Source organism: Panthera pardus, unplaced genomic scaffold (genome assembly GCF_024362965.1).
Source record: "Panthera pardus isolate Hobbes unplaced genomic scaffold, ASM2436296v1 HiC_scaffold_3, whole genome shotgun sequence".
NCBI classification, from domain to species: Eukaryota; Metazoa; Chordata; class Mammalia; order Carnivora; family Felidae; genus Panthera; species Panthera pardus.
Window position 1 is genome coordinate 28,823,683 of NW_026526876.1, and position 22,337 is coordinate 28,846,019.

Consider the following 22,337-nt stretch of genomic DNA (forward strand, 5'->3'; position numbering starts at 1 on the left):
CTGTTACAAGTGGGCATGTTTTTCTACTGATCGTATTTCACTCCTCTCAAAAAGCAGTTATAGGTAAATCTAGTACATCACATATACCTAAACTGTCACAAAATAAAAAACCTACAATTAGGGAGATGTTTAAAATACATACAAAAGTTGATGAAGCACTTTACAGCACTCACAGAATACTTTCAAAGGGTAATTAAACACAAAAAAAACTGCAGAATTTTTTTTTAAACCACATAACGTTCTCAGGATCGATTGTTCTTTGTTTTTCTATTCTTGTTTCCAAAGAAAAAGAGACATGAATTTACATAAGTGTTTCTTTCCAGAGAAGCCAGGCACACCCATGCCCGCATAAGACAGAACTAACAAACGGGATGAATATAAGGTCCCGGTTCTCAAGAATGCCAGAATGTAAATACATAGTTAATTTAGCTGTGGTCAGAAGGATGGGCTAAATACTTTGAAAATTCAAACCTCCTACAATAACAGAGAAGGGAAGAACCACTAACCCAAGGTCAATTTTGCCCTGCGATTCTTAAATTTATTCTTGTATTAACAAAAGATCTCTACTCTTTCAACAAATAAACGCTACTTTATAATAATGTGCTTGAGTTGTGAAAAAAAATCTGGTATTTCCCAATCAAATGATATAAGTGTTTCTGAAACAGTAAAAAGCACAAATGGAAGATGTTACAGCACATGCAATTTTAGAGACTTTTCAGCTTCATATTTAAAGTGACCAGTGTACAACAGCTTCCATCTCCAAATTTCTACTCTTCTCATAAGTTTAATTTCTACCTGTTTTTTGTACAGAGTTCTATGTACCACTCTATCAAAGGCAAAGTGCAAGTACATTTGGGGAAATGTAACTAATTCATAATAAAGAATCCATGGTGCGCCTGGCTGGTTCAGTCAGTAGAGACTGCGACTCCTGATCTCAGGGTTGTGAACTAAAGCCCCACGTTGGGTGTAGAGATTACTTAAAAATAAAATCTTGGAGGAAAAAAAAAAAAAAAAAGAATCTTTAAGACAAAGACTATGTAATGTTTATATGAAATTCAATCTTTTTTTGGAAGGTAAACACTCCCTTAAAATCTATAATCAAATGTATGGAACCAATCAATCTCTGGCAGCTTATTTAAAATCTTAAGAACTCGACAGGCGCCTCACTGGCTCAGTCACTAGAACATGTGACAACTCTTGATATCAGGGCCAAGAGTTCAAGTCCCACACTGGGTGGAGAGCTTTCTTTAAAAATAAATAAGTAAATAATTTTAAGAACTCTAAATTTTTGTGGTTTTCTAGCATTAACAATTTGTGTTCAGGTTTACAACAGCACCTGCCTATCAGTTCCTGATGTCGCCTTATCCAACATATCACTAAAATGGAAAAACCCAATGAACCACCCATGCCTGCCTAAAAGGAGACATGAGGAGTGCTCATTGCCCATCCTGCCCGATCCAAACACAAAATTTAATCAATTTGAGAAAAATGGCAGCTGCCATCAGCGTCTTCCTTTTTGATGTATCCATTCCTTTGGTATTGTTCTACAGCCAAAGAAAAGACTACAACCTTTAGAAAACAAGGTAGTAGAAGGTGGGCAATGGTGAGTAAAGGGAGCATACTACTTTCTAGAAAACGAAAGCATTTTTTTTTTTTAACTCAAAAACAGTGCTAAGTCAGGATTCAAGTTTTTCATATACTCCTCAATCTTTTCTGAAAGAGTTGGGTGATGAAGAAAGATGAACCCATGCTCCTTTTTCAATCCAGCAGAGATTCTCAGGACAAAAGCCTACCGGTACTAGAACTGGGCCAGGAGCTTTTTAAACCCACAATCTAGCTAATTAAAACCCTGGCAATACAACCAGCACCCACATGAACAAAAAGAGGAGTTAAGAGCAACCCCAAGCAAGCACATATGCTAACAATAAAAGATGGAAGATAGGTACTGACTCTAAATATGCCTCTCCAAATCAAAAGATGGAGAAAAGGAAACAACCAAAAATCAGACCTAAGGAAAACTACTTCTGAATAAGGAAAAAGAACATCAGCTTGAGAATGATGAAAATGATCTCCCTAAAGAATGAAAAGAACATTTTAGAATACTGCTTGTCATAGTCCATAAAACACAAAAAGACATGATGTCTATGAAATCAGAGCAAAAAACCATCAAGAATGTACAGGATGGAATAAGAAAGTGAGTTAGATAAGGGAAAAAAGTAAGTTCAAATGTAGATAACAGAATCAAAATTACATAAGATACAGTAAACAGCAGAAAATATATGGAACACAAATTAACATTTTAGTAAGATTCAGAAAAGAAGGTTGATCATATTAAATAAGACTCCAAGTGATAGAAATAAAGGGAAGAAATCAGGGATCCAGCCTAGAAACCAAGGAAGAGGCCAACACAAGACAGAAAGAGGCAAAAATTAAGCATAACCACACATTTCCAGAATAAGAATTTAGAGACCCATGTATACAGAAGTACCCTGGCAAAATTTTTTGAAATCTAAGAATAAGGGGGGAGAGTACCTATACTCATCACAAAAAACAGATTACAGTGCAGTGTTTGTTCCTTTGGTCATGGTCTTCTCAGAAAAATTGAATGCTACAAAAAATTGCAAAGGTTCACACATGTGTATGCGTGCTACAAGAAGGTAAGAGGTGAAGGCTAATAGGTTGTAACACAAAAATACCTTTTATATGGAGAGGCAAGAGAAAGAGTTCTCAGATCTACAAGGAAACAAAAAAACTTAACACTAATACATCCTTCTTGAAAAGTAATTACTTAAAATGTATTTCAGTTGGGGCACCTGGGAGATTCAGGTGGTTAAGTTCTTGATTTCAGCTCAAGTCGCGATCTCACAGTCATGAGATCAAATCCAGTGTTGGGCTCTGCACTGGGCATGGAGCCTGCTTAAGATTCTCTCTCTCCCAAGGGGCGCCTGGGTGGCTCAGTCAGTTAAATGTCCGACTTCAGCTCAGGTCATGATCTTGCAGTTCATGAGTTCTAACCCCACGCTGGGCTCTCCGCTGATAGGTCGGGGCCTGCTTCACTTCAGATTCCATGTCTCTGTCTCTCTCTGCCTCTCTCCCGCTCTCTCTCTATCTCTCAAATCAATAAACATGTAAAAAAAAAGATTCTCTCTCTCCCTTGCCCTCTGCCCCTCCCCAAATCACATGTATTTTCTCTCTAAAAATTAAAAAACAATAAAAAAATAAAAAATTGTTTAAAAAATAAAACAAAAATTAAAAAATATACTACCAATGAGTTTAACAAACACGTGTAACTAATTATTGTAAATTAGGTCATAAAACTGCTTTTCATATAAGAATTATTCTTATATATGATATTAAAAGTAATAATTTAATAAGAATAGCCTAAAAACATCAGATTTTACTCATTACGACCAGGTTTATGGTTTAGATATGTGCTAAATTCCAGGTTTTATACAGGAGGGAGTCAAATAAACTAATACTATATTTTGATAATTACAGAAATATAGGTAAACATTTTTGGAGGGAGAAAATTACAAATACAGTGGCTCTTATTATTTTTATTATTAAACATTATTATTATTGTTAATAAACAAAACCCTTCCTTCAGACAGTCTTACCCAGTAAAAAAGACTGCAAGATCCGCACCCAGCTGTGTCATGGGAGCCCTGGAGGTTCCTCCACAGAACCTTCAAGGCCCCATAGAGCCAGGTGGAAAACTACTGCATTAGTACAAATAAGAATCAAATCTATACCTTCTAAATCACTGGAGAAGATAAAAATGTTAGTCAATTTTATTTATATATCAGTAATAGTTATTTATATGTGTATATACATATATACACACACATACACTACAAATGGCTCAAAAAAATTACTGAAGGAAATGTGCCAAATGTTTTACCTAGTTAATGGAATTATGGGTATCCTATCTTTCAGTATTCTCTAAATTTATTGTAAAAAGCATATATTGCCTTTATTTAAAACAAAAAGTTTTTTTAAGAATGTGTCAGTCAATATGATAAATTGCATATTAAAAAATCTATCCTTAAAGACATCATGGGATAGGGGCACCTGGATGGCTCAGTCAGTTAAGCGGCCGACTCGGCTCAGGTCATGATCTCATGGTTTATAAATTCAAACCCCCCTGCTGTCAGCCCAGAGTCTGCTTCAGATCCTCTGACCACCCCCGCCCTCTCTGCTCCTCCCCTGCTTGTACCCTCCCTCTCAAAAATAGAAAAACATTAAAATATATATATATATATCATGGTATATTTTCTAGAAGTATCTTTTCAATTCCAGATTATTTCTGAAGTTTGTCTTATAAGCACAAAAAAACTTTAGACAAATACTTATAAAAGATACAAAATGTAAAACCAGGGCTGAAAAGTACTTGTGAGATAGTTTTAAAAATTGAAGAATATTGGGGTGCCTGGGTGGCTCAGTTGGCTGACTGTCTGACTCTTGATTTCGGCTCAGGTCCTGGTCCCAGGGCTGTGGGGTCGAGCCCTGCATCAGGGTCCTCACTGAGCGTGGAGCCTAAGATTCTCTCTCTCTACCTCTCCCTCTCTCTCTCACTCTGCTCCTTCCCCCACTCTCTCTCTCTGTAAAATAATAAAATATTTTAAAAAGTTCAAGAATATTTTAAAAACTTCTCTGGAATAGGAAAACAGTATTTTATATCATTTCCCACAGTTCTAGATGAAACAGAATACTCCACCTATCTCTCTCGTATATATTTAAATATTAAAATTCAGGGCGCCTGGGTGGCTCAGTCGGTTAAGCGGCCGACTTCGGCTCAGGTCATGATCTCACAGTCCATGAGTTCGAGCCCCGCGTCGGGCTCTGTGCTGACAGCTCAGAGCCTGGAGCCTGCTTCAGATTCTGTGTCTCCCTCTCTCTCTGACCCTCCCTCGTTCATGCTCTGTCTCTGTCTCAAAAATAAACATACATTAAAAAAAAATTTAAATATTAAAATTCTACAGCATAAGATATCCAATTTAAAGACAGTGCTTAGAATATAGGTTTGATCCTAGTTCCTACTCAGATTACCTCAGATTAAAGGAAAATATCCAAATGTTTAGTATTTATCTTTGTTATTTAGAAATAATGATCTCTACGATATGTACATAATCCAAATATATATAACATCAATCAGTGCTTCCTATAAAATCTCTTACCATATTTTAATACTTACTCTTAACAAATCATCTATTCTTCCCTCCTTCTTTTCTAAGTCAGAATTCTTACTGTTTTCTAGTGCAGATATTTTTTCTATGGTGAGGTCAGACTATACAAAGAGAAAACAAATTTAGGATTAGTCTCAAAATATTACATGTTATCATACTTTTCTCATTACCTTTCTGGGGGGAAACAAAAAACCAAAACACCTGCTAACACAAATAGTCTGGAATCACATAGCTAAAGAAATTAAATATGCTTTCCTTAGCCCATTCTTTAGGCCTTGTATTTTATTACACGTGCACTTCAAATACATGTTACCTCTGGTATCAAATATATGAATCCTCAAACTATTGTGCATTGAATAATGCAGAAACATACTACTCTAGAAATGAAACTAACTTTGAATAGAAAAGGACTTCAGAGGAAACAGGGCCCAAATGTCTAAAGAACACACATGCCACCTAGTGGAAATACAGAACATCAGAAGGGGAGAGAACGAAGTTACCTGAATCTAAAGTCTGTCCAACTGGCCAAAAGCTGGTAATTCAGATAAAATAAAAATCTATTCCTAAAGCTCTTGAGATTTAAGAAATTCTCCTAGATTGCCAAGCATCTTGTCTTAAAGGCAACACAATGCCAAGACGCTTCAAAGAAAAAGCAGTATACGATTCGGCTATATCAAAACTACAGAGTGGAGGATGCATCCGCTATCCTTTTCACATACTAACTTTGATTATTCCCAATATTCCCTGAATTAAAAAGTTTCTAAAAAACTCTTTAAGGAGGAAATTGTGTTGGTGTGCCACATGTTTTAAGAATTTTAGCTTTATTCTTGCCAAATAAACAAGAATAAGGAATAAATCAACTACTTTCATAGAGTAGGGAATGAAAAATCACTGAGGTGTACTGTAAGCACTGTCCTAATACGCATTTCGTATACACTGAGATAACTAGAATCAACCGTATTTTACAGATGATTTCTATTAAAAAAAAAACTGAGGCCCAAAAAAATAACAGTGCAAGTTGCAGAGTGAGGATCTGAACCCCAGCCTAGCTCTCCAAAACGAGTGCTCTTTCCCCAACACCATGCTACGGTGTAGGCATTTCTACTGCAACACACGAGAATGGTAAAGAGACACCTCAAAAAGTTAAAGCACCTTCCAAAAGACTTTAAATACTCAAAATGCAAGTTCTGAGTATAATACACACAAATAATGAGGTAATGTTGGAGAAATAAAGGAAAGACAGAGAGGACTCCAAGATATCATATGTGGTTAGCATTTATTCCTAAGCACATCTTTTCCTCTGCATATTGATCACCAACCTACCTGGGTCTGTCTGTGCTGGATGGAGATCTGTTTCTGGGAGCTGCTGGAATGCTCTGTGTTGCCAGATCCCGTAGAAGAGGGACTGTTTTGCTGAGCCTGTAAAAAAGGTATATCAACTAATCACCAGAAAGTTTTGCATCTTTCTCCACACACATTTTTAGTTTTGTTTTTGTTTTTTTAGTAATCTCAACTCCCAAAGTGGGACTTGAATTCACAACCCGAGATCAAGAGTTGCATGCTCCACTGACTCAGCCAGCCAGGCCCCCCCGCACCCTCCCCACAAACGTTTGTAGGCATGCAAACAATTATATAAAACACACTCCTTCAGATGAAAGTCAGAAGTCAGGGTCATGTAGCCCAAGATGAAAGTAAAACAATTTAAATGAGAAGCAAGGGGGTGGGGGGCACTTGGGTGGCTCAGTTGATGAAGCGTCCAACTCTTGGTTTCGGCTCAGGTCATGATCTCATGGTTCATGAGTTCGAGCCCTGTGTCAGCCTCTGCACTGACAGTGTGGAGCCTGCTTGGGATTTTATCTCTCTCCCTCTCTCTCTACCCCTCCCCTGCTCTCTCTCTCAAAATAAATAAACTTAAATAAATAAACAAACAAACAAACAAATAAATAAATAAAAATGAGAAGCAAGGGCTATAACATGGTGGCTTGGATCATGTCCCTGTAAATAGTGTGAAGTACTCAAATGTGCCCAAATGAATTTTTAAATCTGCAAGTCACAGAACATTGAAAGCTATTCCTGTAATAATATATCCTTTTTACTTGTACGTCATGGCAATATGCTTCTGTTGGAAAAGGCTGGCAAAGCATCCACCACACAGGGGATGCTTGTGACTCTAGGCAGAAAGAACTGTGAACTACTATTCAGAATACTCTCCTAAATCCATAAACCTTACCCATGAACATTCAGCAGTCCAAAAATCCAGGCTGATTTCCAATAATGTCGCTTGCTGATGTGACTTTAATACATAGTCACATAGTCACACTGGGCATTCTAAGGCATTTAAAATTTATAGGGTTTAGGTCTTAATGTAATTCATCTATTCAGGAGTATACAATCCTTATACTCCCAAAAGTCCTTTTAAAAAACAAGATTGAACCTAACATAATACAACCCTTCACAGACATAATTAGAAAATATTGGCTATTCTGAGGATTATGGGCTAATCCCATAATCTTATCTGAGATCTACTGCTACCATCTTATCAGAGAAGATGTAGTGTTTCCACATATGTGAATTTTGATACTTTCTATACACTCCTTAAACTAGTTTTCTCATCCATTAACATATAAACAATACTATAACCACCACCTACTGAGAATTACTGTCAGCTAACTGCTTCAATGTCATGGTCACATGCAATCTTTACAAAACCCTGTAAGACAGTCATTATTACTTCCATTTATAGATAAAGGAAATGCAAATCAGAGATTCTAAGCACCTATGCACGGTCACAGAGCTAGTAAGTGAGAGACCATGAATTAAGGAGTACTTTCATCTACAATAGCCATTCTCAATGGCCACAGCAGACTGACTCCCTCTCAGTAACAGAGTTACTGTCTCACCAGGCCACAAGCAAGCTAATAAGCACTTCATACACATAATTATCTTGGAGGCTCACGACAGCCTTGTAAAATAAGGCAGGCAGTATTATATTCTGCACGTGGATTTCTTCATTCAACAACTACTCACTCCCTATGTCTAACCACTGTGTTAGATGTTAGGAACACAATGACCAAGTCAAACAGAAATAAAACCCACAGACCCAGTCATTATTCTGCCTTAACAGAGCTTAGAATCCCAGTGAAGATTTATTAAGCACTCAATAAATATCTGTTGAAAGAAACTGCTAAATAAACAATCACACAGTAAACACAAAATTCCAACTGGGATAAGTGCTGTAAAGAGTATTCAACAGGGGGGGGAAAAGAAGAGTATCCAACAGGGCACATAATCTAATCTAGAGTCAGGGATGACTGCCTCAGGAAAGCAGCATCAGAGTTAAGATGTGAAGGAAATAAGCAGTCAAGGAGGAGACGGTCAGGTCATTCCCAGGAGAGAATGTGTACATAAACACAAGGGGAAGAGAGAAGACTGATGGGGGGATCAAAGAAGTCAAAAATGAGAAACCAGTCTCAAAAAGGCTGAACACCGTGCAAAGCCCGAAATGACAGAGCTGGGATCAGAGCCACATTCAGGGAAGTCCAAATAACGGAAAATGTTCTTTACTCTCTACGATGCAGCAAATTTTTTTTTTTACTTGCTAATTAATAAGGGTCATTGATATGAACCTCAAGTATTATACTGAACTATATGAGCATTATCTCCTTCAGTTATCATTAGATTTCTCTTATAATCCTCTCCTTTTGAAGTGTGTTTCTAAACAAATATGACTTTCAAACTATATAATAAGAGCCAGTAAGAATCACATGACTGACTAAAAGGCTCTTCTATAACTTTCAGGTTTTGGTATACAAGCTTTGCTAAAATGCCTTTTTATATGTGCTCATTTCTGATTCTGAGTTTTCTTTCAGCAAACAGGGTGCTAGAATGTAACTCAGTGGGATGTGCCAAATTAAAGCTCTCTGTAAAGATATATGTAAAATAGCTCAATGATAAGAAGTAAAAATGCAAAAAGTTAGCTGAGCAAGTGGGACATAGGTTAGGAAGTAGCAAATCCTCATAAAAAGGGAAACAATACTTTCCAAAGGCAAAAGAACTACAGAAATAGAAGGACCTATTATTGTGATAAATGAGTCCATGGTAGAAAAAAAAATGCCTTCATTCTGATCATTCATTCAATATTAACTGTGTTTCTCTGTGCCTGGTCCTGGTTAAACTCTAGAAATGCAAAACTGGAAAGCAAAGAGAGCTTAGTCTCCCAAATGAGAACAGAAGTCGCTGGCTCTTCTAAGCCGGCCACAGTAGTTGTTAATTTAGTCCAACCCCAACCTTGCAAAACACCTCCCCAGATGTCCATATTCTTTGTGCCTATTATAAAAGTAATACTGGCTTCTAATTCATGATGACAAGATGGATCTTCCAAAGTCCTACTGATATGCAGAAACACTTTTAAAATGAAATCACAAGAGCACTAAGAAACAAGAGAGAGTCAAGGATCAGAAATGCTTGAAAACATTAAATTTTAAGAACCATTCAAAAACAGTTGGGTTCAGGTAGAGAAAGTGAAATACATTCATAGCTTAAAACATCACCAGTGAAACAGACTGGGTCTTTTCTAATTAAAGAAAATTTTTTTTAATGTTTATTTATTTTTGAGAGAGAGAAGAGTGAGCAGGGGAGGGGCAGAGAGAGAGATGGAGACACGGAATCTGAAGCAGGCTCCAGGCTCTGAGCTGTCAGCTTAACCAACTGAGCCACCCAGGTGCCCTTAGACTGGGTCTTTTCAAGGGAGCTCCTGAAAAGCTCCACTTGAGATTTACATTCACAAAAACCAGGAGTAAACCATGTGACAATTACCATGCATTTAAAACCGGTAAGGTCCAGTAAGGACCCCCTGGATCCCTCCCCTTGCATACTGAAGGGCCTGGATACTACCATTCTGACCCCAGGACAAAGCACAAGAACAGATCTCTTAAATAAGGCTTAAAAAAAAAAAAGGAAAGATTTAAAAATGAAAACTAAGTGGGTCCAGGGGAGGACTCCTGGTGTGAACATTGTGGCTTGAGGGAAAAAGCAAAGAAAGTACAGTACCCCTGCCCTCCACAACTGATATAATGGAGAAAGAAATGGAAGGTACTGCAAAGAGTAAAACAGTTCACCCATCAAAACAAAGCCCTCCTTATTTAGACACTGGTAGAGGGGCTGGCGTTCCTGCCCAGAGCTTACCAAACATTCACACAGTCAGCCCTCCCACCATCTGGGAAGCAGAACTATGCCACTTGCAAAGGAAAATCCACGCCAATAACCAATATTAACCACCTTACTACTTCATCCAACTAAAGCTAAATACACATTTTCAAGAAAGCCAACAGCAAAAAGGAAGATCCAATGTGAAAAGACAAAGATCCAAGAGAAAACAGGTAACTCCATAAAAACAACTTCAAAAATAAATTATGTCCCCAGACAAAGGATACATCTATAAAAATGAAAAAGCAAACAACATGAAAATAAACTTAAAATTATCAAAAATTTGAAAACTGAATAGATTAGCTAAATAACAAAATGAACATAGTTGAATATAGAATCAGTCATCTGGAAGACAATGCCAAGAAAATCTCTCAGAAGTGAGGCACCTGGGTGGCTCAGTTGGTTAAAAGTCAGACTCTTGATCTCAACTCACATCTTGATCTCAGGGTTGTGAATTCAAACCCTATGTTGGGCTCCATGTTGGGTGTAAAGCCTACTTTAAAAAGGGGGGCGGGGGGCGGGGGGCGGTGCCTGGATGGCACAGTTGAGTACCTGATTCTTGATTTTGGCTTAGGTCAAGATCTCACAGTTCGTGGGATTGAGCCCTGCCCTAACGGTGTGGAGCCTGCTTGGGGTTCTCATTCTCTCTCTCTCCCCCTCCCTCCCTCCCTCTCTCTCTCTGCCCTTCCCCTACTCACTCTTTCTCTTTCTCAAAATAAAAATAAACATTAAAAAAAAAAAAGAAAAAGGAAATCTCCCAGAAGATAAAAAAAAAAAAGTCACATAAAGGAAAGAAAAGTTCAGAAATGTGAACAACACAGAGGCTCCAAAACGATCTAATAGGCTCTCCTGAAGAAAAAAATAAAAAGAAAGAAATAATCAAGGAAGAGTAAAATAAAAACTTCTCTGAGATAAAAAGGCACATTTTAAGAGTGAAAAAGCCTACTATATGACAAGTAGTATTAATGGAGAAAAACACAGTAGACAGACTTCAAGAACAAAAAGATACCATATACATCTCAATAGATCTAGATAAAGCATCCAGCACTTTCATGACACAGGTATTTAACAGACTCAGAAATAGAAGGATACTTTTTCCTCTTTTTTTTTTTCAGTTTTTATTTATTTCTTTTGAGAGATAAAGAGCAACTGGGAAAGGGGCAGAAAGAGAAAGGTAGACAGAATCCCAAGCAGGCTCTGCACTGCCAGCGCAGAGGCTGATGTAGGGCTTGAACCCATGAACCACGAGATCATGACCTGAGCCTAGGTCGAACACTAAACTGACTGAGCCACCCAGGCGCCCCAGAAGGTCACTTTTTCAACCCCCAAAAAGGCATCTCTGAAAAACATATAGCTAACCTAATACTGTCAAAGATCACATGCTTTCCCCCGTAAGATCAGGAATAAGACAGGATGTCCACTTGAACCACTTTAAGTTAAAACTGCCAACATTGAAAGAAAATAAAGAGACCTATATAAATGGAAAGTTATCTCATGTTAATGGAATAAAGACTTAGTATTTTTAAAAAGGCAATACTCCACAAATTGATCAAAAGATTCAGCACAACTGCCATAAATCCCAGGTGGTTTGTTTGCAGAAACTGAAAAGCTGATTCTAAAATTCTTATGGAAATGCATGGGATCCCACAGCCAAAACAATCCTGAAAAAGAACAAAGTTGAAGGAACCACACTGCCTGGTTTCAAAACTTAATTACTACAAAGCTATGGTCACTAAGACTGTAGTACTGACATAAGCATAGGCATATAGATCAATGGAGTAGAATTTGAGTCCAGAAATAAACGCTTTACATTTATGGTCAACTGACTTTTGACAAGGTGCCAAGACAAGATAATTCAATGGAGAAACAATAGTCTTTCCACACAAATGGTGTGGGAGAGGGCAGGGGGGGCTGACTGGATATCCATATGCAAAAGAATAAAGTTGCCCCCCCTCCCCCTTTCTGACACCACACACAAAGAATAACACAAAATGGATCACGGACCTAAATATAAGAGCCAAAAGGACACTGAGAAGAAAATACAGAAGTAGAGTTTCATGACCTTATGTCAGGTTAAGTATTCTTAGCTAAAACACTAAAAGCATAAGCAACGAAAGAAAAAAGATAAACTGGACTTTTTCTAAATTAAAACCTTTTGTGCTTCAAACACTTTCAAGAAAGTAAAACAACAACCCACAGGAGAAAATACATGCAAATCATATAGTTGACATGGGTCCCTTTCAACTCAACAACAACAAAAATAGCTCAATTTACAAATGGACAAAGGATTTATATGACATTTCTTCAAAGAACATATACAAATGGCCATAAGAAAATTTTAAAAGTGCTCAGTATCATTAGTATTCAGGAAACGCAAATCAAAACTACAATGAGATATTACTTCATGTCCACTAGGATGGCTATAATCAAAACAACAGATAATGACAAGTGTTGACAAGGATGTGTGGAGGACCCTCATGTATTACTGCTGGGTTTGTAAAATGGTACATCTGCTTTGGAAAGCAGTTTGGCAATTCTGAAGAAATAGTTACCATAAGACCCAACGATTCCACTCTTTAGCACATACCTAAAATGACAACATACGCCTATACAAACTTGGACATGAATGTTCACAGCAGTATCATTCATAATAACCAAAAAGTGGAAACAACCAAAATGTTCATTAAATGATGAAAGGATAAAAAAGGCTGTGAGCAGCTGAGCACCAGGAGGAATGATTAGATTTACAGATACACATCCTCAAAAATCCATGAGACCATAAGGATAACCAAAGAAGAGAAAGTTAGGGGCGCCTGGGTGTCTCAGTTGGCTAAGTGTCTGACTTTGGCTCAGGTCATGGTCTCGTGGTTCATGAGTTCAAGCCCCGCATTGGGCTCTGTGCTGACAGCTCAGAGCCTGGAGCCTGCTTCACATTCTGTGTCTCCCTCTCTCTCTCTGCCCCTCCCCCCTTTGTGTGTGTGCACACACACACACACATGCACACACATGCGCTCTCAAAAATAAACATTAAAAAAAGTTACATTAAAAAAAAGAAAGTTATTTGTCAACATTTCATACAGCTATTCCTCCTTCCTTTAAAAATTAAAATTTTATTTAAAAAATTAAAATTGGTAATTAAAAGGTAAGAACTAAGCATTTAACCTGCTTTTCTGAAGAACTGTAAGTCAATGTAGCCAAAGAGGCCCAGATGCTGACAGGAAAGTTCTATTTTACATAAGAATAGACATCAATAAAAGGTAAGTGTGATAATGTTAATCACGCTATCTAGGAAAATATCAATATTTCTTAGAAAATACCTGTTAAGTCATTCAGAGATAGGCGTTCAGAATTTCTGAAATGTACTTTAAAATACTTCAGCATAAAACAATATGAAAGTACATTTTTAAAAACCCAAGCTTTTAAGAATATCCTGTGTAATGTTAAAAGATGCAGCCTTCAAGAAAATAATAAACCTGACGTTAAAAAAAAAAATTCAGAAGACCCTGACAATTAGAATTGTCTCATTCAATCAAAACTCATCAATGACTAGGATGGTTTTCTCAGTGAATCCAACACAACGACTTGGTTTTGCAATGCCTAATAATGAAACCGTCATAATATTGTAAACGTTCCTTAAGTGTTTTCAAAGTTATAGAAGAATTTGGAAAACAGAAAATACTAAATTATGGTTAAAATAAAATAATAAAAATAAAATAAAATAAAAAATAAATAGCACACACTTACAACGTAACATTAACTAAAAAACTGAAAGATGAGAAAGCAGCTGGGTGACAGTTTGTATGTTAAATTCATCTCTTATAATGGAGAGTAGACAGGGGAGCCTGGGTGGCTCAGCTGGTTAAGTGTCCTACTTCGGCTCAGGTCATGATCTCTCCATCCATGAGTTAGAGCCCCGCGTTGGGTTCTATGCAGACAGCTCAGAGCCCGGAGCCTGCTTCAGATTCTGTGTCTCCCTGGCTCTCTACCCCTCCCTCACTCGCTCGTGCGCTCTCTCTCAAAAATAAATAAACGTTAAAAAAATTTAGAAAATAATGGAGGATAGGGAGATCTTGTTTATAGTTAATTAAGAGATACATTATTTAGGGGCTGGGTGGCTCAGTCGGTTGAGCGTCCGACTTCGGCTCAAGTCATAATCTCACGGTTCATGAGTTCGAGCCCCGTGTCAGGCTCTGTACGGACAGCTAGGAGCCTGGAGCCTGCTTCAGATTCTGTGTCTCCCTCTCTCTCTCTGCCCCTCCCCAGCTTGCACTCTGTCTCTCCCTCTCTCAAAAATAAACATTAAAAAAATTTTTTTTTAAAAAGAGATACATTATTTGAAGTTAAAACAGTAAATCAGTAGAAAATCTAAAACAAACTCTGGACAGTAGTTACATTTCTGAGGGTTGCAAAGGAAAGACTCTTCTCCATCATTTTAATTTTTTTGTGGGCAATGTACATATACTAGTTTTACAATTTAGAAAATTGTATTACGGGGTGCCTGCGTGGCTCAGTCGGTTGAGCGTCAGACCAACTCAGGTCATGATCTCACGGTTCATGGGTTCAAGCCCCGCATAGGGCTCTGTGCTGAAAGCTCAGGGCCTGGAGCCTGCTTCAGATTCTGCATCTCCCTCTGTCTCTGTCCCTCCCCCGCTCACATTCTGTCTCCTTCTCTCTCTCAAAAATAAACATTAAAAAAAAAAATTTTTTATATTATCTTACAATTTAAAAAATCAACTTCCTGTATGTTAATTACACTACAATAAAAAGAAGAAAAAATCGAATTTCCTATGTTAAAACATGTAAAATTACATTAACAATATAATTTTAGATATTTATAGAATCAAACTCGGGGTGCCTGGATGGTTCACTCCAATTGAGCATCTAATTCTTGACTTGGGCTCAGGTCATGATCCCAGGGTCATGTGATCTAGCACCCCCCCCCCCCCCCCCCCCCCGCCTCCCCGGGAGATTATCTCTCTCCCTCTCCCTCTGCCCCTCTCCACCACTCACGTTCAGGCTTTCTCTCTCTCAAAAAGAAATAAAAATAAAAAGGATCGAACTCACGATATTCTGCCACCTGCTATTTTTATTTATCAACACCTATCTAGACATCTTTCTCTGTCAGCATATACAGTAGACCTTGGAACAACAGGGGTATGAACTGCACAGGTCCAGTTATATGAAGATTTTTTTCAGTAAATACAGTGAGGTACTGTAAGTGTATTTTTTCTCTTATGAGTTTCTTTTCTTTTTTAAAAAATGTTTATTTATTTATTTTGAGAGAGCATGAGCAGGAGAGGGGCAGAGAGAGACAGGGACAGAGAATCCTAAGCAGGCTCCATGCTCAGCATGGATGTGAGGCTTGGTCCTATGACCATGAGATCATGACCTGAGCTGATAGCAAGAGTCAGATGCTCAACGAACTGAGCCACGGAGGCACCCCTCATATGATGCTCTTAATAACATTTTTTCTCTAGCTTACTTTATTCCAAGAATACAGTATACAATATAAATAACATACAAAGTATGTGTTGACCAGCTGTTTATGTTATCAGTAAGATTTCTGGTCAACAACAGGCTGTTAATAGTTAAGTTGGGGGGGGGGGCGGTGGTCAAAAGTTATACTGCATGATCTTTGACTGCCAGCAGGGTGTTGGGTGTCCCAGTCCCCAATGTTGTTCAAGGGTCAACTGCGTATATACCTTTCTCACTTCTTCTGTCAACTGTATAACATTCCATTAGACTCTATATGAAGGATGCCTTTATCAATTCACACAACACATAATTGCCCTGAGAGTGTGTTAGAGTAGATCCTGTTCTGGTACTGGAAAATCAAAAGGAACAAAGCAGGGGAGCCTGGATGGCTCAGTTGGTTGAGTGTCCAACTTTGGCTCAGGTCATGATCTCAGGGTTCACGAGTTCAAGCCCCACGCGCTTGCGGCTTTCTGTGTGGAGGCTGCTTCACATCCTCTGTCCCTCATTCTCTCTGCCCCTCCCCCACTCATGCTCTGTCTCTCAAGAACAAACAAACATTAAAAAAGAAAAGCGAACAAAGCAAAGTCCTTGACCTGATGGAGTTTCCATGCCAGTGGGGGCAGGGGAGGAGTCAGACAAGTAAATTATAGCAGGTCAGCTGGTGATAAGACTGAGAAGAAAAACAAAGCAGGGCATAGGAGGTAGACATTGTGTGGAGTGGGCAAGGAGGAGTTGCTATTTAATAGAGTGTGATCAGGGTAGGCCTCTCTAATAGGGTAAATTCAAGCAAAGAACTGAAGAAGCATGCCAGACTTACTATCTGGGGGAAGAATGTTAAGACAAAGGCAACACCAAGTGTAAAGTCCCTGAGGTGAGAACATGCCAGGTAGTATTTGAGAAGGCAAGGTGGCCGGTGTGGATGGAACCTAGTAAGGAAGGGAGGTGGCAGTAAGAGATGGCCAAGTGGTGAGAAACAGACCACGCAAGTCTTTATGTGCCATTTTAAGTACCTTTGAGCAAACATGACTGAATCACTCTCATCGGTTGAAAACAGATTAAAAGGCAAAGAAGGTAGGAGCAAAGAATCCAGTTAGGAGGCTACTACGATAACCTTAGTGGGGAACAACGGTTTAGTTCAAGTAGTAGTAGGAGTAGTGAAGAGGTTAGAAGCAGTAGGAATCTGAACATAACCGTAATAGTAAGATTTACTGATGGATTTGTAACTGGGATATAAAATAAAGAGAAGAGACAAGAATGACTCCATGGTTTTTAAACAACTAGAAGGAGAGAATGGACAAGTTACTGAGATGTGGAAGGCTGTTGAAGAAATGGGTTTGGATTGAATTCAGTTCTGGACACGTTAGGTTTGATATGCTTATCAGACATAAAGAAAAGTCTAGAAGCAACTGACTACATACATTTGGAATTCGGGGCAGGGCTCTGGGCTGGAGATATAAACTTGGAAGTGCTCTGCATATGGGTGATAACTAAAGCAAAGAAACTCAATGAGATTATGTAGAGAATAAAGGTAGACAAAAGTCTGAAGACTGAGCCCTGGGGCACTCCACTGTTTAGAGGTCTGGGAAATGAGAAAGAACAAAAAGAGTGGAAGCGGAGGGGAGCACAAGAGGACGCGCTTGGAGAAAGGAGTCATCAGTTATGGCTAATGAATCATGCCGGACAGATACATTCTGAGGACTGATCACTGGGTGCAGCAGTGTGGAGGCCACAGACACCCTCGATACAAGTTCCTGTGAAACACCGGTGAAGGGAAACCACTTCCGGATTTCTGCAATAATAAACAGTGCAATAAACATCTTCATATAGTTTTATGGGAATAGAATTCCTGGGTCCAGGACATGTAAATTTAACACTCGGATACAAACCAACTTGCCCAAGAGACTGCACCAATTTAGAGTCAGTATAAAACTTGCATGTGTATCTAAACTATAATCTACACTGAGAATTATCAAATGTAACAATCCTTAACACTCTGACAGGTCAAAAGTGTTATACCTTGTTTTATTTTGCATCTCTCCACGGCTGAAGTTAGGCAGTTTTCATGTTATTAGTCATCTGTCTTCCCTCCACCTACCCCGTAAAACTGCCTGCTAATTAATAGCTTTTGCCTATTTGTCAGGAAACTGCTGGTCTTTATTTATTAAAAACGTTTTTTTAAATATGTTAATGTTAACTCTTTTGCTTTCTTCTTTCTTTAGACTACTAAGCTTATATCCTGGCTGGAACTGCAGAGAAGCAGAGAGATCCAGAACGGTACCAAACCATTTAAGCCTTTGTTTTTCACATTTATTTCCCTGTTCCTTCTTCAGACACGTTCATTTCTTACTCTTCTCTGCCATCTCTCCCTTCCATGAGAACAATCTGGCTATAGCATCTGCACTCCTCTGACAGCCTGAGTGCACTAGCTGATAGGACTGAGGAAGCCGTTATCCACGTGCACCCATCCCAATACCTTTTTTGGAAGGCTCACAATAGGGGACCGAGTTTTGCTGATCGAAATCCTGGGTACTTAGCTACATGCCTGTCACACAGTGGGCATTCTGTAAGTATTCGTGCAATAAACAAAGGGAACTCCCCTCAAGTGAAATGGAAATAGCTTTCAAAAAGGCAATAAAAGAACATAAGGACAAACAAACCTCTGATTATCCAAGGTTTTGCCTGGAAAAGTTAGCTCGAAGATGAAGATTTAATGGTCAGTGAATAGTAAACAATGTAATTTTTACACACGCGCACAGACACACACTCTGTAAGCATACTATAGAGCACCACAACATTCTCACACAAACTATGCCATACTACTGTCAGGCCCACACACAGGACTGTATTGGTCAATTCTCCAATTTTGTGCTGTGTTTCTGACACCCACAGATAAAATTAGACCCTCTTCACACAAGAAGTCTCTCCATTCCTTTGATGCTTAAAAAATTCTCTAAGTTTAAAAGCTGTAATATCTCGGGGCGCCTGGGTGGCGCAGTCGGTCAGGCGTCCGACTTCAGCCAGGTCACGATCTCGCGGTCCGCGAGTTCGAGCCCCGCGTCGGGCTCTGCGCTGATGGCTCGGAGCCTGGAGCCTGTTTCCGATTCTGTGTCTCCCTCTCTCTCTGCCCCTCCCCCATTCATGCTCTGTCTCTCTCTGTCCCAAAAATAAATAAAAAACGTTGAAAAAAAATTAAAAAAAAAAAAAAAGCTGTAATATCTCTTTGAGGAAAAGCAATAATAACTGTAAGAAAGTATTCCAAGTTGTGCCCAATGGTTCGCTAATTACTTCATAATTTTTATTTCCTTTCCTTAAGGCACCCACCCTTTTCATGGCCTTTTTGAATACAACTGCATGTGGATTAATGACTCAGAATCCACGAAACAAATAAAGAGAAAACTTAGGTTACAAGTGGAGCGAATGAACCAGGAGAAGAGAAAGAAATTTGGATCAGTGATGACTTTAGCTCTGAAAGAGGCCCCCAAAAATGGAAGAATAGGGTAACGGGGCTTTCCCTTGCTCTGTATCATCTGTGGTGGGGCACAGAAACCAAGAAAAATAACAACTCTGGAGTCAAACTGCACTAGATAATTTGGTAAGTAAAAATGGGGTCAGACCTACTTGTTCTCCAAGGAGAGAGAAAGAAGCAAGCTGAGAACAGCAAACAGGTAGCCAAATACTCCTGGAAAAAGTATCTGTCCCAACACTGTGAAGAGGTGAGAGGAGGCAAGCGTACAGGTCACGCCAGTACCACGGAGGGGAGACCGACTGGCACACACACTACAGAATGCCCGCCTACCTGCTAACATTTTCTGACCTACACGCTGCTTCAAATAAGTGACGCCTGGAGTTTGGCGATTTTAATTAGACAAGTACTTTGGCCGTAACGGAATTCGATCTGTATCTTCTTCACTTCTTTGTCAACCTAAAACCGTATTTCCTTTCCCACGGTGTGCCCAGACTTTAACAGAGTAGTCCCTCTCGCTCCCTGGAACCAAGGGACACTGAAGAAAACCACGCTACCTTCAGAAGGCACACAGTTAGTAACGGCATCATCTCTTCACGAACATAATTCCCCAAACTCCATCAAGGAGCTCGAGGGCAACACGGATCTGCATCAGGTCAGCCTTGGTACTCACTGACACAAAGGTGAAGCAGAGGCCAGCTCCCCTCTGCGCCAGCTGCTCCGTGTCAAGCCGAGGCTTCGCCAGCATCACCGACATGAGGGTTGGCAGAGCGGACTGCTCCTCCGACACCTCCTTTGCAGCGCTGCCATCTAAGCCATAGAGGGGCTGCTCTACCCGCCGCTGCAAAACATCAAAGAAACCCCACGGATTACATGAGAAAGCAGCCAGAAACTGCCAAAACACATAATGGATTAAAACACAGCGCACAGAAGAGTAATTTTTGAAAAACACCTTCTCTGAAAACAAATATGTTTGTCGCTGGATTATAACTTATCTGTAAATCTGGGACAGTATCTCACTTGAATTCTGTAAAATTAATTGTATTTTACAATTTTAATTGTTCCGTATTTCTACAACTGAAATTGCAGTTTACTTTGCAGAGTTCAACAAATCGACTTCACAATACCTTCAAACCTACAAAGGAAATGTTATTTCTATCCTGTAGGTAAATGAGGATGAAGACATTTGTCCCCTAATTTACAGGAAGCTTATTTCACTCTCAATTCTATCCTTACCATGCTATACTTATATGCAAAAATCGAAAATAAATACAAGCAACACAATTTCCACAGAACACTAAAAGAATAATATAACACAATTATGTATGGTTTATTCCAGAAATGTAAGGATGGTTCATCATTAGCAAATCTACCGATATAATTCATTACATTAGTATTGGGGAGCAGAGATATCAAGATTCTTCCCTTTAGATGCCAAAAGAGGATTTGCACATTGTTGGGCAACTCTTAAAAACAAAAACAAAAAACACTGGGAGTATCCATCTTTAATACAACACAGTATTTTTTTTCAGAGATGAACATAAATTAATGGTGCCATACCAAAGACACTCTCAAGAAAGTTAAGAAAACTAGAAAGGGGTTAACACATTAATATCACAATCATTCAACATTATTTCAGAAGGTTTAGCAATGTGATAAGGGGGGGAATGAGGTATAAACAAGGGGAAATATTAAAGATTAAAAAGTGTCATTTTTGGATGATATAACTATTCACAAAGGAAACTAAGCAAATCAACTGAAAAACAACAAATAAGAGCTCGGTAAGATGGTCGAATATAAAATAAATATACAAAAAACAACAGCTTCCCCATATACCAATAATTGATTATTACCAGAATATATAATGGAAGAAAAAGCAGATTCAAAATTTCAAAAAATCTATACGAGAGAAATAAGTTTAGAAATAAACTTAAGAAATATGGAGATTACATATAAGAAAAACTACAGATTCACTGGCAGATGTAAAAGAGGATCTACACGGTAATACCATGCGCCTGCATTCAAATTTTATAAATGTCAAATTTCTTTAAAAGCCAACGCATGTGGCTTTTTATTTACTTTTGTTTTTCTTTTCTCTCTCTCTCTCCTGCTACGAGAGAGTGCTGTAGTGGTGCAGTGATCACAGTGTCACTCTTGCTCTCTTTTGGGAGTTGATTTGGTGGAATTTCACACATTAATTCTAAGGTTCACTCGGAAAGATAATCAAAATTAGCCACACAACTTCTGATAAAGAACAGCAGGGAAACTTGACTAGTTATTAAAACATACCACAAAACAGCAAGACCACATCAGTATAATACCGGTACATGAGCAGACAGATCAACCAGTGGCACAGAACAGAAAACTCAGAAACAGACCCCTATAATATGGATATATAATCTGTGATTAAACTGTATTTCAGATTAGTGGGAACTTACTAAATAGATGGTAGGGTATTTGTATAGGTATCAGAAAAAAGTAGAAAAGTAGATTGCTTCCTTATACATAAAAATTACAAGAAAATACAAACAAGTATTTTTATGACTTTCTAGTGGTGAAGGACTTTTTAAACATGATATTAAAAATACAAACCATTCAGGTATATCTCAGAATAGCATAAAACCAGTAAAACATAAAGGAAAACAGTGACAAATTTGACTCCAAATATTTTTACTCCTGAACGGCAAAAGTCAACCTGAAGTTAAAAGATAAAATTATAAATAGGCAAAAATGTTTACCATATAAATGACAATGAGTTAACAACCTTAATAAATAATGTGCTCCTCATCAGGAAGAAAAAAACAAACACTCTGATAAATAAATAGGCAAAGAACTTATAGAAGTGTTAAAAGAGAAATCCAAAAGGCCATTAAACTTATGAAAATGTTTAATATCACTAATGAAGAAATGCAAGGTAAAACAAGGTATTCTTCTCACTGACAAAATTACAGTGATAAACTTCAGTATTAGGAGGGTACACGGAAACTGGGACCTGCGAACTGCTGATA

At 38.5% G+C, this 22,337-nt stretch overlaps 1 protein-coding gene across 9 annotated transcripts in view; it reads right to left on the reverse strand.

Moving 5' to 3' along the window:
• Positions 1-22,337, reverse strand: part of TLK2 (tousled like kinase 2) — a 113,184-nt gene that overhangs the window by 43,134 nt on the left and 47,713 nt on the right. For all 9 annotated transcript variants that reach the window (XM_019466633.2, XM_019466636.2, XM_019466639.2 and 6 more), the window contains 3 exons: positions 20,003-20,170; positions 6,510-6,605; positions 5,195-5,287 (listed from right to left, as the gene is read on the reverse strand). In XM_019466633.2, coding sequence (XP_019322178.1) covers positions 5,195-5,287; positions 6,510-6,605; positions 20,003-20,170 — 357 coding nt within the window. The remainder of the gene's footprint in view (positions 1-5,194; positions 5,288-6,509; positions 6,606-20,002; positions 20,171-22,337) is intronic.